This window comes from Cephus cinctus, unplaced genomic scaffold, assembly GCF_000341935.2.
Source record: "Cephus cinctus unplaced genomic scaffold, Ccin1 Ccin1_scaffold0318, whole genome shotgun sequence".
Taxonomy (NCBI): domain Eukaryota; kingdom Metazoa; phylum Arthropoda; class Insecta; order Hymenoptera; family Cephidae; genus Cephus; species Cephus cinctus.
In genome coordinates this window covers 316,744-333,949 of record NW_014333019.1, presented here as the reverse complement: position 1 = coordinate 333,949, position 17,206 = coordinate 316,744, and the positions used below count along the sequence as shown (strand labels likewise).

At 35.5% G+C, this 17,206-nt stretch overlaps 2 protein-coding genes across 5 annotated transcripts; one reads left to right on the top strand and one right to left on the bottom strand.

Annotated features, from left to right (window-relative positions):
• The first annotated feature begins 3,011 nt into the window (after positions 1-3,011).
• Positions 3,012-11,395, top strand: LOC107266513 (unconventional prefoldin RPB5 interactor-like protein). 4 transcript variants are annotated; one of them, XM_025083767.1, is made up of 7 exons: positions 3,012-3,941; positions 9,168-9,277; positions 9,514-9,763; positions 9,841-9,990; positions 10,054-10,201; positions 10,276-11,044; positions 11,111-11,395. In XM_025083767.1, exons 2-7 carry the CDS (start codon positions 9,218-9,220, stop codon positions 11,228-11,230), a joined length of 1,497 nt encoding a protein of 498 aa, XP_024939535.1. In that variant the 5' UTR covers positions 3,012-3,941; positions 9,168-9,217; the 3' UTR covers positions 11,231-11,395. The 4 variants fall into 4 exon arrangements, with proteins under 4 accessions (XP_024939535.1, XP_015592575.1, XP_015592577.1 ...); XM_015737089.2 differs by lacking the exon at positions 3,012-3,941 and adding an exon at positions 8,747-8,886; XM_015737091.2 differs by lacking the exon at positions 3,012-3,941 and adding an exon at positions 8,891-9,002.
• LOC107266512 lies at positions 4,736-8,726 on the bottom strand. The gene is made up of 5 exons (XM_015737088.2): positions 8,544-8,726; positions 8,123-8,248; positions 6,719-7,770; positions 6,460-6,631; positions 4,736-6,103 (listed from the first exon to the last, which is right to left on the bottom strand). Exons 1-5 carry the CDS (start codon positions 8,691-8,693, stop codon positions 5,981-5,983), a joined length of 1,623 nt encoding a protein of 540 aa, XP_015592574.1. The 5' UTR covers positions 8,694-8,726; the 3' UTR covers positions 4,736-5,980.
• Positions 11,396-17,206: the final 5,811 nt, after the last annotated feature.

Sequence of the window (17,206 nt, the reverse complement as noted above, 5' to 3'; positions counted from 1 at the left end):
TGGTAAAGAATTTCAATTAAAAAACAATACAATTACGTTCCCGATATTAAGGAACTTTTGAACATCCGTGCACGAAGGCAGAATTCATTGAGGTTCAACGAACACAAACACCCCCTACATAAGACCATAAACTAAACCCTCCAAGCAAACACCCTATATATAGGTTAACCAGTAATCCCTCTATGTAACGCAGATCTCGCAGTGGTTCATCAAGATGAATGTACAAGATTCAAAAATTCTTATAAACAGAAACTCGTGCTAGGTACCATACGATTTCCTGTATAATAAAATTCCATTTTCGCGAAAAAGAGCATCTCGTGAACGAAAGAGAAAAATTATAGATCGTGAAGGTGCGTTTCGTCCGGAGGTTCGAAAGAGTGTGCGGTGCCAGAGGAAGCTGGTGAAACTGGCAATCCAAGAGAGAAAAAGAGTGTGTACGTGTGTGAGTGAGAGAGAGAGGGGAGGAAAGTAGACTAAGAAAGAGTTCAGCATAAGATGACATTTGATGGAGAGGGATGAAGTATAGAGGAGAGAAAAATAGTAAGAGAGAAAGCAAAGAAAGTACCCAGAAGCGAGAGAGCACAGTAAAAGAGATATAAACATTGTATACCTGAGAGAGAAAGAGAGAGAGAGGTTGGTGTTGGCCACACACGTAGCAAGAGAACAAGCGATCCGCGGATACGAGAGAAAGAGGAAGGTAGAAAAGAGTGAGAGAGACGAGGAGGGGTAGAAGGGGAGTAAGAGTGAGAGAAACGGAAAGCTGTTGATGCTGGTGGTGGAGTATAGAGAAACGGAGAGCGAGAGAGAGAAAGAGAGAGAGAGACAAGACATCGGAGCCCACAGGCTCTACGCTGGACCACCCACCTCGACTTCGACTAGAGCTCCGCACGTCCTCGCCAAGACAGCAATGTCTTGGCCTCCTCTGCCTTTCCAGCAAGAGCGCTCTGGATCCAGACTCCTGGGCTAATTACGCCCGACTTGGATGTCTGCCGCAATCCAGGAGGGTCCCCTACTCCTCCTTACTTGCCAAGGAGGGATGATCAGAGTGTCGAGCGGAAGTAGGAATATGTATCGACACCAGCGAAGCCGCGAACCAATTACGAATTTCGGGCTAATTATCTTGGCTTCTACGGCGTCCTTAAGTCCCATGGCGCCCCACTGGATACGCAAAGATTTGCTCCGCATCTGCCCCCGATTAATACCCCGTGCCCATATAACTGAGTAATAATTGCTCCGGAAATGGGAAATGTTCCTCGGTGAATTTTTTTATTACCCGCAATTACGTAATAAACGTAGACACGGGCAGACTGACTTTAATCGTTTGTATGGGATACTCGATGATGCTGGATACTCGGAAGACTTCTTCTCCTTTTTATCTTTTACGTAAGGCTCTCACGTGATCGAGGTAGAATCTTGGTCACGGAGGTCCATGTGATAATTACGAATAGGCTCGATCGCTCGTCGTCATCATCATTAGGACGGTACCCGTTTCAAGGAACGGTATCTTCTAAGCCCAGACTGCGTAACGTAGCTCCGCGTTCGGCAAGGGATCGACCAGTGGCTTAATAATAAATTGTTGAACCCGCCAAGACGAGCCGGCCTTTGGATCCGATTGCGACATCGGCTGTAAATTGAGCAGCCTCCAGGAACATCGCGTCGTGATATGATATAAGTAAGCGGTTCGACAGGGTCTTCGTAAATTTTGTATTATTACGAGTCGCTAAGAGGAACAGGGGTGCATCGTACCCGAGCCTGTTAATCTTCCTTTGATGATCAATGAGTGCCTACCTATATTGCCACTTTCTTTGTTGTTTACTCTGCCTCGGTCCACCTCGTGGCATCCCGCAGATGCAACATTGCCGAGGAACTCAAAGATACGCGAGCGTCAGGGCTGCCATCACGAAGAGCGTAATAATGGGCGTTGATTGCTCGTAAGAAAGTGAAGAGGGGACGTTAATGGTGTGAACTCTTCTTGCGCCAGTAGATCCCGTCGGGGACTGAGGTCTAGGAGAATATTTTAGCGAAAACTAAAAGAAGGTCTGTTCACGAGAAACTTCAGATTGGTTTCGGACAACCGACAGTGAGAAGTAAGAGAAACGTTCATGTATCTGGAAATCTCTAAGGGAGAATCTCACGGATGGCTCCCTTGGAAATCCTTGACGCGTAACGTGTCCCGCTGACTCACGGGTATCTTGAAAAAGAAGAAAAAGGAAAAGTAATAAAAAATAAAAAGGACGGAATTAAGTAAAAGTGCCACCGCTGCCTCGCAGAAAGGCGAGTATGATTGAAACCACCTGTATCGCGGAGATGAAAGCGCGAGCGATGGCCTGACCGTTTCAAAATGTCTCGGGAGACTGCAAGAAAGCGGAAGATTACAGCAAAACGACGTTATGGACCCCCCACGCCGACCACGCTCGACTAACAGAAGAGTAGTGAATATCACCTCGTCCCGTTTCATCTCAACGCCTACGATTTGCTCGGCCCTGTGAATCCTTTTTATTATCTACCATGTTTTTTCGATCTTCTCAAGCACAGCGCGAACCCAATACGATTCCCAATGGACGCTGATAAACAGAATACAAACATGTAACGATAGCAAGAATAAGAAAATACCAAGTGAAATGACACCAGGTAACAAGGATGGAGTCTAGTTACATTTTTTTTTATTAATTCCTATAGAGATTACTAGTATGGCTTGCGTGTTATTTTATTCACTTAAAAGTCCTAATTGATCTAATCGCTTTCACATAATCGCTACCTAATTACAATAGAAATCTGGTTTATTTACAGAGAACTACTAGGGTGATTAGCTAATCTAATCGGAACACGTGAAAGTGCATAACTCTAGACAGTCACGTGCATTACCCTTTATCTAGCTATGTACGATGCACTCTGGTAAACACGGCGCTTTCGATCATCGTCCTCCGACAGGATTTATCAATTTACTCGTGATAATCCAGATCGAGCTATCTCGGCATTACTTCACATTAATCACAGTGAAGAAAATCAATATAGATTGAGGGTACACAATATCCAAAACACACGGTACGACGTCGGCCTCCATTATAAGCTAACCAGAATTCCCAGAAGATATTCCGTAGGTTCAAGTAGCGCGGAAACGACTTCAGAAACTCTGAAGAAGTCATTTGATCCTAGAAAGAGCATAGTCACTCTACCCGAGACAAATAACGTCATCCCAGAACCAGTAAGGCAGCCACGTTGCTTTCGATTCGCATCAGGAAGAAGAAGCAGGCGAACAAGATAAACAAGACTGAAGTCTTACAATAATGAAAATTCTTCGTAAAACTTTCTCGCGTGTCAAGACGATTATAAGGACATTTCTATTACGGTAATACGTTCCTTAGAAGGAAGCACGACCATTACCATTACACCAAGACTTAGCAAATGTATCGAAATAGTACATATCGTGGACAATCGTATTCCAAGAAATAACTTAACATACTGATTAAGTAATGTATCTGAATTCTTATAACTGATAATACCAACGTCGAATTCTAATATCAATAGACTGAGTACAGTCTCGCGCCAAGTAAAAATATTCAATATTTGCCGTAATAAATTACCAACGCGTCGATATCCTGATTGGATGTCATTTCCCACGCTAATACCATCCTCCTCGATGATCTAGATGAGGGTGCTCACTTGAGGTCGCGGTAGGTCCTCCGTCCATCGAGAAAAGTGACAGTTTAAAGCACTCTCCCATGGTCGATGGATAAACTCAATGGTAACCGTGCACCCCGTTGTAAGATCCTCAAGTGTTTTGCATTTCGTATTCCGCGCTCTCCGATTACAGCAACAGGGCCATCCTCCATCTTGGCTTTGCGTATGATAAGTGACCTCCCGAGCTTTTGTGAAGTGTTGCACGGTTTCAAATAACAATTCTCTCGTAAGTGGAGCTAGATGCGGGATCCTTGGAACAGGTGATATAATCAATATTAATTGTACACTAAAACTCAACTAACACGATCGACTCTCGAAGAATCTATCTGACGAGTACGCTTGCGTACGACGTGTTATTACGGTTTTGAATACCTGAATGTACTATCTACACATTTTTGATAGTAGGTATTTATCAACAATGGTATCGTAATACGGTGTCGTCGAGAATGATATTACCATGCTGGATTCTTATCCATCCTAATGGCAATGACCGGACGGTTCGGTGAACCGTACTCGCGAACACGTACCTATTCCTTCAAGTGCGAAGGTGCGTGAGATTAAGGTTTCGCAAGCTGTATGCGAAACGACAATGCGTTTTGCATTGTTAGTTACGATAATAGCTTACGAACTTACGACTCAAGTAACGATTGTTTTATTTTTTTCTGATCGGTCACCATACGTACTTTATACCCTTTGTAGATGAATACATGGGTCTGTTTATTAGTAACTTTTTTTTTTTACTTCAATCCTATAATTCATGGTGATGATTGCGACAACGACACATTATTTCTTAATAGCTAGAAACTTTATGACTTAATGTGTTTATAATCAACTAAATTCGATTCGGATATACATATGTATATGAGTACATTTTCTATAATAATTTATGTGAGTTGACGGAATTGATTGAATTGGTGAGAAAAGGTTTCTTAGCGATATTTAGAGGACGTATAACGACTGAATGTGAAATTCAGGAAGTTTGGATATAAAGGAATTAAGTTATTCTGAAATGTAATGACTGATGCATTATTGTAATGAATCAGAATTCTTGAAATAACGTAATCATATATATTGACTGAATGTATATGCACAAGTGCGTGAACTTCTATGATTTCTGGTCTCTCAACATTTATTAATACATGTCTCTCTTATACATGATTGCATAGCTGCGATGATGTGAGTAATTCCGAGTCGACGATAAGTTTAAAATTTAGTTTGCTGTCATCATCTTGCGATTACTTGTTATTAATAAAAGTTACTTCAGTCGGACGATTGTATATTAAAATGAGACTTATTAATCTGATAATAATCATTGCTTTGATCTTCGACACGTAAGCTCACATTGTTTACGCACGATTATCACAATGTAATTCTAATCACGTTTAAGGATTTTAATTCGAATAAAGAAGGAATCGCAGTTCCTCAGGAAGCTCTTAGAAGAAGAAATTAATAGAAATCAATGGCTATAAAAATCCATGAAAAGTTTATTTTCACATACGAAAATCATAAAGTTGAAGAAGTGTAAGGATCTACACAACTAATTCATTTGTGGAAAGTGAGAATGACAGATCTTCCACAGAAATTTATTTGCTGTAATTGTCTACCAGATCTTTTTATATACAAGAAATTCACAGAATGTTTCCGGAAATTCAATAAAGGGGAAATATATCGCAGCTTTGAACCCTTTTTGAAAACTCTTCGAAGATGCCTCGTACTTTATCCGAACTATCAATCAGCTCTTCCGGAACCAAAACGGAATCGATACAATTTTATACAAAATTCTATGTTTGCAATAACTAAGATATCAGAGAAAATGATAAGAATTATCATGTATATCTCGGCAATTAGGAATCACATTGTTTGTATTTTTAGAGACCATTCAATTAAGGTCTACTAACTAATTAACAAATTGATGTTAAATGGCTATACTGATTACTTATAAACACAGTAGTTTCTTCAATGAAATTTATATGAGCAATTTTATGACTTTTGTTTATAGCGTGAATTCTCGACTATTGTGTCGTAAATATATTTTCTTCAGCAAATCTATGATTTCACGCGATCAATGATTTTCTCGCGTAATAGAAAATATTTCGTTGATAATCACATCAAACTTTTTCTACCATAAAATACTATTGGATTAAAGTAATTGCTTCTTTACGAAGGTTACGGAAATCCTGCGTGTACCAAGAAATCATTAGACGCATGATTATTTACCAAGCTGTTTTGTGGATGAACTCATTAGCAAATCGACTGATACTGATAATGCAAATTTGAATTCATAGTTCACTTGATCACTTTAAAACAAGGAAGGTGACATAATGTCGTGCATCGCGTATCTCCAAGTCCAGGCTCTTGCCACTTCCTCGAATCTTTCACGGTCGTTTAAATACATTTCCCCCAATTCTGGTTCCATACATACCTGAGGAATTGACAATTAGAGAATTGACGTAAATTTGAATTAATATTTAACAGCTATAGGTATAACTTATAACACACAAGCAGCGTATTATGGACAAAAATATATTTAATCCATCAACGCCATAGTCAATATACTGCACTCGTCATGCAAGCTAAACAATTATTTTGGCAATTTTGATAACGCATTAATATCAACGTTACAAAAATAAAGTAACTCAATTTGAATATTTATGCCGTATATAAAATTATTAGCAATATAAATTTAATCGAAATAAAGTAGTCATGCTCACTTAGAAAAATATGGTGGAACATTCTTCATGATATACGTTATAGTTAACGATATAAAAAGCTACTTACTTGGCAATAAGGATCTGTAAGTAGACTCTGTACACTAATAAGGACCTTCGATATTGTAAGTGCTAGAGACCAGTTATGATGAATGGAATCAATACCGACATCGCCGTGTCTCGAGACATTTGGATGCAGTATTTTTGTGAGAAATCGTACAACTGGTGGGCTCATGGGATAACTGAAACAAAAGATATACCCAAAAATTGAATATAACTAAAATAATTAAAATACATACCAAATTGTAACGACATTAATTAATAAATACCTGTAGGGTACTTGGAGATATAGATAAAATAGTCCACCTTCGTATGGACTGCCTACAGGTCCTGTAATTGTAGCTTGCCATTGATAACACATCTTGTCCAAGGGGGTGGCTTCGATACCCTCTGGAGGATCAATTCTTAAGGTCTTCAATTCATTACGCAATCGATTTTTTCTCCAAGAATTTTCTTCTATTCTGGGTCGTCGTGTACGCAATGAAGTCTGGGCTAAGCATGTTCTACAGGGTGCTGAGGATGCTAGATAATCGTATACCTTGTACCAGTCACCCACGTGACCAATATGTCTGAATAAAGGCCATCGTAGTTTTACGTGATGTTCCCATTGGTGAGGAGTTAAGTGTGTGGATAATAATCCACACCACCTTCGACACACGTTGGCTGCTGACCAGAGACTCACGTCATCTAGATGTGAAAATACGGCTAGAAGAACTTCTGGTGGTAATGTTTCTACAAGACCCGGTTCATTCACAGGCTCATGTTCTATGTGTTTGTGATTTGTAAGTAGTTCTAATCGTTCTGATAAACTTCGAGGCCTGGATGGTTCACCAACATCTCCATATACTCGACAGTTCCAAGGATAACGATGATATTGATCTGGATTTTCGAAATCATTTCCATCACCTGGTGGTACTGCCTCTTCCGGTGAGAGCAGATCTTCTTCTACGGGGTCGTGGAGTTGATGGTTTGGATTTTGTTGATTTAGATTTCGTGAACGGTCATTTATATAATTGTTTGATGCATTTTCGTGATCAGCATGTACAGCATTAGAACTGCGAATATTTTGTGGAATTCCAGTGGGTTCCTGTCTTGTGCGGTTGAGATTTGCATTGTCTTGGGGTATTGGATAATCCCGCAATGCAGAAGAATTTTGAACTGGTACGTAAGGATGTCCATTTTGGTTTGGGTAATTTTGTATATTTGGAACTACAGAGTTTGGATTCTGTGGAGAATTTTGTTGCTGTTGACTGGTCCGTCGTTCTGCATTATAAAATAAATCTGTAGGTTCATCATTCCCCGAATCTTCGTCATCTGTTTTCTATAATAAATCATACTATAATAATTAGAATACCACATTTGACAAACCTAAATATATATCTCTATCAATCTATAAAACTATGGATCTTGTATGTGATGTAATAATCATTTAATTGCTATTCCTTTCTATATGTATAACATTACACATGGCTAAGATCTGAATCACACAAATTGAAGTTAACTTTTCAATATTAATTAAATAGACAGACTGATATATATATAATCTGATTATCTTTACACAGAACAATATATATAAGTATTTATTGGAACAAATGGTATAAAACTATGAATAAGATAGAAACCTTTTATACATTAAATTAGGAGGTTGTTGTTTAGGCGTATATTTTACACACCTCACTAAAGATTGGTACTTGTAGTAATCCTATGTCATCAGGAAATAAGAATGCATGGCATGTGGCACAAACTGGTTCTTCGAAACAAGGTCCATAATATCCATTGCAAATATAACAAGTTGTTGTCTGTAACAATATAAACACATAAAATTATATATCTAAACACATAGTTTTTAATAGAATCCTTTTTCTAATATATAAAGTTTGTGGAAAATTTTAAAAGTGGAAAGAGACTTCCCAACCTAGAAGTTATAACTGATAGACAAAAAGATACGCTGAAAGAAAATATTTATTAAAATTCATTTCGGAAAACAAAAATTTACGTGTTGTCGCGTGTACAAAATATAAAAAAAGTATAATTAATCAATGGCCATTGACAAATTGTCAAGTATAAAATTGAGTGTTATACAAATGAACTAACCAAAAACTGGAACTCTGGACATGGTACATGCTCAGTAACATCAGAAAACTCATCTTCCAGGTCGACGTATAGATTCGAATCACCATTATCATTAACTTTTTCTCCGTTTCCAACATTTTGTGAATTCGAAGTTGTCTTATCACCGGCCATGTTGCTGCGCCTCTAATATGCTCTAATACAATTGGTATTCCACACCGCGCTCTATGGATGACACAACGTACTAAACTAATCTTTCATAAATTTAGAGTTTTTATTGAATTATTAATTATAATAAAATTCTTTTGTACCGGAAAACGTATTAAACATCTGATGGAATACTACTATGTTAAGTGTTATGTAACGTGTAAGTAATAAATTTGAATGGCATAAATAATCATGAGAAATTTTGCTTCAGATGTGCTCCAAAAAGACTGGCTACTTGTCACATGTGTATTACAATTCATACAACAATTGTACTTTGTTAAGTGATAATTATGCACAGCTATTTAACAGAATAAATGAAGCTTATGGTCATTAAAATTTTATTTATATTAAATCGTGTTGTTATTTTTAAGTATTTGAGTACATAGATATCAATGTGACATATGTACAATTGCACATATCTAATTATTTTATTATTTTTAGGAGATTTATTCTTTATTGATAAAAATTGGGATTAGTATACACTGAGAAGCATGGATTATCAACAACTGCACTTATATCAACAAAGTTTACTCAATCAAGCACTTACCGAGGTACATAATTCATTTTGGCCAGTAGTTACTACTGTCACAATAAAAAACTATTCAATGATATCTCAAAATATTGCATTTTACAAATCTAAAATATTTTGATGAATGATTGTCAATGTTTGATAATAAAGAGAAATGAAATTGTGTTCATTTAAAGAAAAACTTTCTTTGATCTTTATATAACATCTAAATCATTCAGTGTCAGCTGTATAAACCTACGAAATTCTATATTGTTACAGGGAATTAAAAGAAATGAGGAACAGAGTAAAGTATGGTCTGCATATAAAGAGCGACATAAGAAAATTATATCAGGTTTAGAAATCCTACCGTTAGAACTATCAACAAACTGTATGGTCCCTATTGGTAAAAGGGCTTTGATGAAAGGAAAATTAGTACATACAAATGAAATATTAATATGCTTGGGAGAAGGATACTTTGCAAAATACACTGCTGCACAAGCTATTGCATTATGCAATCGCAGAATAAAAAGTATGAAGCCATTCATTTATATTAGTTCAGCATTATTATGGATAATTTTTCATGTAATTTTTATATTTTTTCAATAGAATCTGATGATATGTTGTTAAATTTGGAAAAAGAACGAAATCTGTATGAGATGCGGCAGATTTTACCATTAGAACAAGATGTTTTTGGTGATGGCGATAGAAAAGATCTTGTTGAACACTGGGACGAACAAAAATTGGAAGATTGGAGGGGTAAATGTTTATGGCTATCTACACGGTTTGAAAGTATTTTACAAATGGAACTTATTGTTGCAGTTCAACACAGGCAGCGCGAAAAAGAGTATCATAAAAAATTATCTGAATTGAAAAAGCAAGAGAAAAAAGAAATCAAGACAGAGGAAGATCTTCTCCACAGATTAGATGAATTGGAACTTCAAGAAGAATTGGAAGCTGAAATTGATAGGTTTGTCACATGTAATGAATACACATTTTTCAACCATTGAACCTCATAATTCTACATACAATTCAATTTCATAGGTTGCAGGAGGGGCATATTAACTTTTATGGAGAGGAACTTGAAGAAGGTGAAGTCTATGATGAATCTGAAGAAGAGGAGGAAAGCTCATCGGACGAAGCAACAAATGAAATGTTAGAACGGGAGTTGGAAAAACTACAGGAAATAAGAATACAAAAAAAATTGGCAGTACCTCCTGATTCTTCATTAAATGTAACGGATAAAAAAAAACAAAAAGAAGCAAAAAATATAGACGACACGTTTCTTAATGAATCCCCATCAATCATAATCAATGAAATATTGGGGAAACCACCAGCAGTTTCCAAAGCAGAATTTGAGTCAGTAGAACCAACAAATGAAATACGTGAACAGCGAAGGAATAGAGAACGAAAAGTATCCTTTGTTGAGCCATACGTGCAGGAAAAGAATAATGATGATGATGAGACACCATTAGCTAAGGAACGTCGTGTGTCATTTATAGAACAAAGATTACCTTCAGAAGATGATTCTACTGAAGATTTTATAAATGAAGAAAATGAGAAGGAAGATGATGAAACAATTCAAATTCATTTCAAACATTCAGATATTGATCCACAAATTGCTATTAGTGCAGGAAACGTTATAGAGAATCCAAGAGATGTATATAGGTTGTTTGATAAACCAAAATCAATTTTGAAAAGGTCGCCAAACGATTTGTGCGCAATCAATAATGTGTCGTCACTATTGGAATGCAGCGCAGACCAGGAAATTGAAGAAGATAATGTTTTACCAGGTGCTTCCACATACTCAATAGTAAGTTTCCTATCGAGAAAATTAAATGAAAATAGAATGATTTTTCATAAGCATATTATCATGCAGGTCGTCAAGGACATACAGGAAAGAAAACTTGAAGATCCAAAAACGGAGTTAGATTATCCTACGGACAAACCTAGACGCGTAAGCAAGTTCAAATTGAATCGTTCTGGCATAAAGAACTAATCGCGATTAAAGAAAATAATTCTTTTTAATGAAAAACTATACATTTCATATGTCTGAAATAAATATTAATTTTCTAAAGAAAATCGGAAATACCACTTGCAAACCTTTACCAATTATATTTCATGTATCAAATAAAAATAAGAGCTAATGACAATATTTGATGAATTCCTGAATAATGCCAACTCTTATTCTAATAAAACTAGCGTGTAGTAATCCTTTTTTCTTAACCTTCTAATCTCATAAATAGTACGAACGCAGTATACCATCGAAATTGGTTTGGCAAACTCCCATAGAAAGTCTGGCCAGTGTTAGGCATTTAAGTCCCCTAAAATATAGGACATTTGTGGCCTTCATCAGGATTTAATCTCATCTTCGTTCTCGCCTCGGCGATAGAATGGAATGTGTTCCATAGCGAATAGACGGAAGATTAAATTGTAATGATGCTAGAGAAAATGCTCGGAACAATCAATGCGAGGTGATTGTTTGTGAAATAATAAGATTTCGGGAAACTAATTTCGTTATTATCCTGTGAGATGATAATTTACGTATAATAAATAATAATTGGTAAACAACGTAGAGCGATTATTCTTAAATACTTAAGTACAAGCCAAAGCAAGGATATATAAAAACTTAATTTTCTAATAAGGGTTTATAACTTTAGATTGGAACGTTACAGTCGGATTTATAAAATTCATTTAATTTCTAATGATATATGGATACAAGATATTGGATCTCTCTTTTTGATTAAGTGAATTTTGATACTAATAAAAAAGTATTATACATTTCTCATTTAATTAGCACAAACTTTTGATATCGTTCAAATATTCCAAACTATAAATAATTATCTATATTGATATATTAATATAAAAATGACCATCGTGCATAATAAATCGAATGGAAATGCATTTCACATACTCCCAATTTCGTTGAAATGACCACCTGAGTGATTGCGTTATTCCATATTGATATCATTTACCCTAATGGAGAATATTAATGAACGAGACTCCCAAAAGCATGGTTGCTTTACGATAGAGGACATAAAATAAGCAATCTTGATATTTCTTCGACTAATATGATTACACTAAAACCCTTAAAAGACACGAATACCGTTTCTTTACTCTAACTAATTAAACGTTCTAATAAGCCTACGAGAGTTGTTTTAATATATACCACTGTGTGTATTAGCCTGAGCAATTATACACGTACATGGTACAGTTTCCTTTATAAAGTTTTTCTACAAAACGAAGTCTACTCTGGGGTATTTTCAAGTGGCTGAAACTATGTATATGCGTACTTTAACGCATGTATTTAAAGGGGTGAACTTAAAGTAAGATTAGGCGAAAGCTCATGTATGAATAAATATTTTTCTGGATTATCCTTAAGTCCTAAAAGATTATAATAAACTCACTGAATCTCCTTAAAATACACATAAAGCAACATCAAAATAAACCTTGTTGTATGGGAATAAGGATATACGAAAAACTATTAATAAAACGTCATCTTATAATATCTAATGTCCAATCATCTTTTTAGTAGCTAACATATTTTATGATGTATATAATATAGCAATAAAGAGATTTATTTAAAAAAATTCAATATAGTTCTTCAGAAAAATATTGAAGGAAAAAGGGAAGAATGACTTTAATGTTAAGCAGAATTGAGGAATGGATAAGAATGGTCTCGGATCGCAAATTAAATTGCAACTTGAAGTTTATCTTAGTATATTCAGTTGGTTTTCGAACGTGATGAAATGTACTCAGCAATTTGTGAAATTCTATGACACGCAAAATCAATATTAAATTTCATAAAAATCATAACCTTACAATTTCAATTTTATTATGAAAGAAGGTATCTCTTTAACAACCAATATTCATTTGAAAATGAACTTTCGAAGAATATGAAAATATGACAATGAAATAAGTATAAGAATTAAATTTATGGAATACAATAAAGAAATTAAAAACAATTAATATCTCTATTTAGCTACGTCCATATGGTATATATGGAAATGTCATATGGACTCGGCAAAGCAAAGGAATGTTTGTACATGAATGTGTTTTCTATAACCGAAAATTTCCATACCCAAAATTTTAAGTGAACCACTCAACGAGTGGTATTGAAATTTATACGAGAAATCAAGCTTCGGATATAAATAGAACAGTAATCTCTGAAAACGTACGTCCAGCACTTCCAGTTTGAATATATCACAGCCGCCAAATTAATTATTTTTGTATAGTAACAAACGCATAAGACGATAACACGAGATTTAAGATGTTAAAGAAAATTTATTAGCTCAGATATTTTTGTTATAGGTCAAAAGACAAATGCTGTAACAATTTGCAATTTCTTATATTGGCATATCTATTGTATGATAGACTCTATATATATCGTGTTTACTTATCGTTTTGATTCGCCATGCGACATGGTGCCTGATATAGTATCAATAGAGCTGGAACCAGCAAAGTATACAGTATACATATGTATATAGTACAATAGTGATTTTTGTCCGTTCACCAGTGGACACAAAAAAATGGAGAATGGAACTGCTACCGTACTGAGTATACTGTAGGAAGTATTGACCTGTCTCTTTCATTGTGATATAATACTGTTGGAATTTCGTCTCAGTATATTCTTCTCATTTCGTCTATTAGGAATGTGTACTTTAGTAGAATATTTACTCTATGTATTACACTCTAGTTAATTCGCAATGCACGTACGAGATTGATTGGTTAAATACGAGAAAATAAAAAATACGAATAAAAATTGTATATCATATTAATCTATACACTACGAAATTACCAATGGCTACTATTTGTTGGTCGTCTGATGAATAAATCCATAGCAAGATCTTTAAGTGAACATTGGACGAATTTTGTAGAGTAAAAACTAGACGTCATATGTATTCCGGAAATATTTTTTTACTTTATCTGCACACTTCATAAACGAAGTGTGCGAGTAAATTTGTATAAAAAGTCAACGTGGAACAACGCGAGTATTTTATTTGTTTACTGTACCTAGAGTCTCTCTAGTAAGAGTCCGGCCAACACCCGGAAGGGACGCCATATTAAGGGCTTGTTTGGCGCCACCATGACATTGCGCGCGGATTTTCAAACTATCAATCTTTACCATCAAGAGACTCGATCGAGTCTCGCGCCAAGTACAGGCAACTTTTTCTCCGTTTCCAACATTTTGTGTATTCGAAGTTGTCTTATCACCGGCCATGTTGCTGCGCCTCTAATATGCTCTAATACAATTGGTACTCCACACCCCGCTCTATGGATGACACAACGTACTAAACTAATGTTTCATGAATTTAGAGTTTTTATTGAATTATTAATTATAATAAAATTCTTTTGCACCGGGAAACGTATTAAACATCTGATGGAATACTACTATGTTAAGTGTTATGTAACGTGTAAGTAATAAATTTGAATGGCATACCCGCATGGCATGGCAACCCGCCGTACAGGGCTTAACACTACCCACACTACACAATGCGAATCTCTCTCATATAGGTATTCACACACACCATTCTATTCCGGAAAGAGCCCACAATATGGCGGAGCCAATCACTAACAAGCCCCACCGTTGGCCGGACTCTTACTAGAGGGACTCTAACTATACCTATTGTCAATCCCTTTCCCAATTAAGTTAGTTCAAATCTACATTAATCCCATGGCGAGCCTGTAACGCCGTAACTCCTGTATTCTGCAATTAGTTTGAACGCCAGATTTCCGACCTGAGAGGAAGATATGTTGGATGAGATTGATGTTCTTGTTAGAGGAATCATCATGTTAAAATCTCATGTAACCCTAGCGTATGTTAGCTTTTCGGTTCTATGTATCTTGATAGGTATCTTTGTGTACGCTAAGGAATATAGAAGGCTATTCAACTCAAGGGCACCACCTGAAAGTTGTCCTATCCGTTTAATTTCTATGACAGAATTTACAACAGGTGCTGAATTTGCACTCAATAAATCCATATGCTGCTGACATATACTATTCGTGATGAATCTGATATGGGGGTCGTCTCCAAAATAAAAAATTGCTTGGCGTTCATATATTTTGTTTATATATTATTGCAATGTGTATTAGCGAAACAATTAAATAATAATATAAACAATACATTATTATTTTTAATTAAAATCACCCCACAATTAAGCATGCTGTCGGCTGTTTATCGTACGCAAACAAAATAGGTAACGCTTATAAATGTAACACGTGTTTCCGTGTTAACTAAATGTAACATTTGCTTAATTTTAATTGAAACCGGTAAGTGACATATGGAAATGCTAAGACTACCAGTAGGGATGTCAAATTTTCTACGTATGCACATATACGTATCTGTGAAATATACTTAGGTTTCGTCTTTCAAAAAAAGTTTGACATAATCGACGTAATCAATAGCGATATTTATTCTTTCTTGGGGATGACAATGGAATTGATTTGATCAAAGAGCACATTGTAATATCAAAAAAGTTTTGATACAGCATGGTACACTTAATATTTTGTAGACCAATGAGAAAACGAGTTTCGTAGTCTTTCTGTTTCCAGAACTTGGATATAAAAAAAAAAGATTCTTTTTAAGGAAACTTTACTTTACTTTCTGTTCTCTTCCTATCCTCATTTCTTAATCAAAAACCCTTCCGATGTACAGTTATTGAATTTTTATAATTTCTCATTATTTTTAATGCCTTGGTGGTATACAGTTTTTTAAATCAGATATCCTATGCTATAAGAAATTGGCTCCGTGTTAGACAAAGCAAAATATTTGTACTCGATAAATATTCAAAGTTAAAATTAAGTAATGCCTAGGAGCGTAGGTAAATCTTCTGCATATATGTTTTTGCCTTTTCCTGAATAAGTACTTTTTTTTCTCTATCGAATTACCCGCTGAAATAATAAACGCCGGAGTCGGTCTAGATGAGTTAATCTCATCCAGACGGAACTTTATATTCCTATACGTTTTATCAGACACGTTTTTCTTCTTGAACCCTTATTTTACGAATATACGTATAATTTTCCGTCCTATGGTCTATTTCATAGACGTTTCAGAATATGCTTTTTACTATAAATTCCACGTCTACATATAATATATGTATGTACAACTATAACTATACTATAATACTCCAGTACCAGAAATCGAACTGATATGATATTTTGAAACAAATGAAGAAAAATGATAAATCTCAAATTTACGGCATGGATTGATTGATGGACAGATCACAAAAAAAAGGCTGCCATGTATGAATAGAATTTCAGGAACTTTCTTTTCATCTTCGCTACGAGAGTTCAACAAGCGAATATTATCATAACTGTTTCACGTATTCCCATGCATTGGAAAAATCTACATTTCAACCCAATTATCCACTATTTGTCGTCCGTTTTATTATTTCACAGCGAATCTCTATATTTCTCCTTCTGCGACATAAAATCTCTCATAATGTTTCTGAAGTGGAACGAAAAATCCCATCCGTTTTTTTTACCCAGAGAACCATTACATTTTACTTTTTGCTTTTTTTCCAAATATTTCCTACGCCTGATAAGCTTAGGCCTCGTATTTTGTAGTTCACGGGTGTGTACCGAAATCTACCCTCGTCTACTGCAGAAACGTTCTGTCCCTGTTTGCGACAGAGACAGATCGATACTCTAAAGCAACAAATAAAATTGTTTGAACATAACCTGTATTTCGTACACAATAAGTTCGTGAAAATTAGCTGACTGCAATTTAGAGTCAGACACGAATGTCTATCCTACCTTCAGATGTACAGTGCCATGCAGTCTAAAATTTGACAGCTGTCATCCGACGACTTTCGTTAAGGATTATTTGAAATGATTGAATAAGTAAATTAAATGGTTCATCCAATTGACATCTGATAAACTTACGCAGTTGTTTCCGCATCCTTATTATACAAAAACAGCGAATTAAAAAAAAATTTTAATTTACATAAAATTGCAATTTTGGCAAAACTAGTAC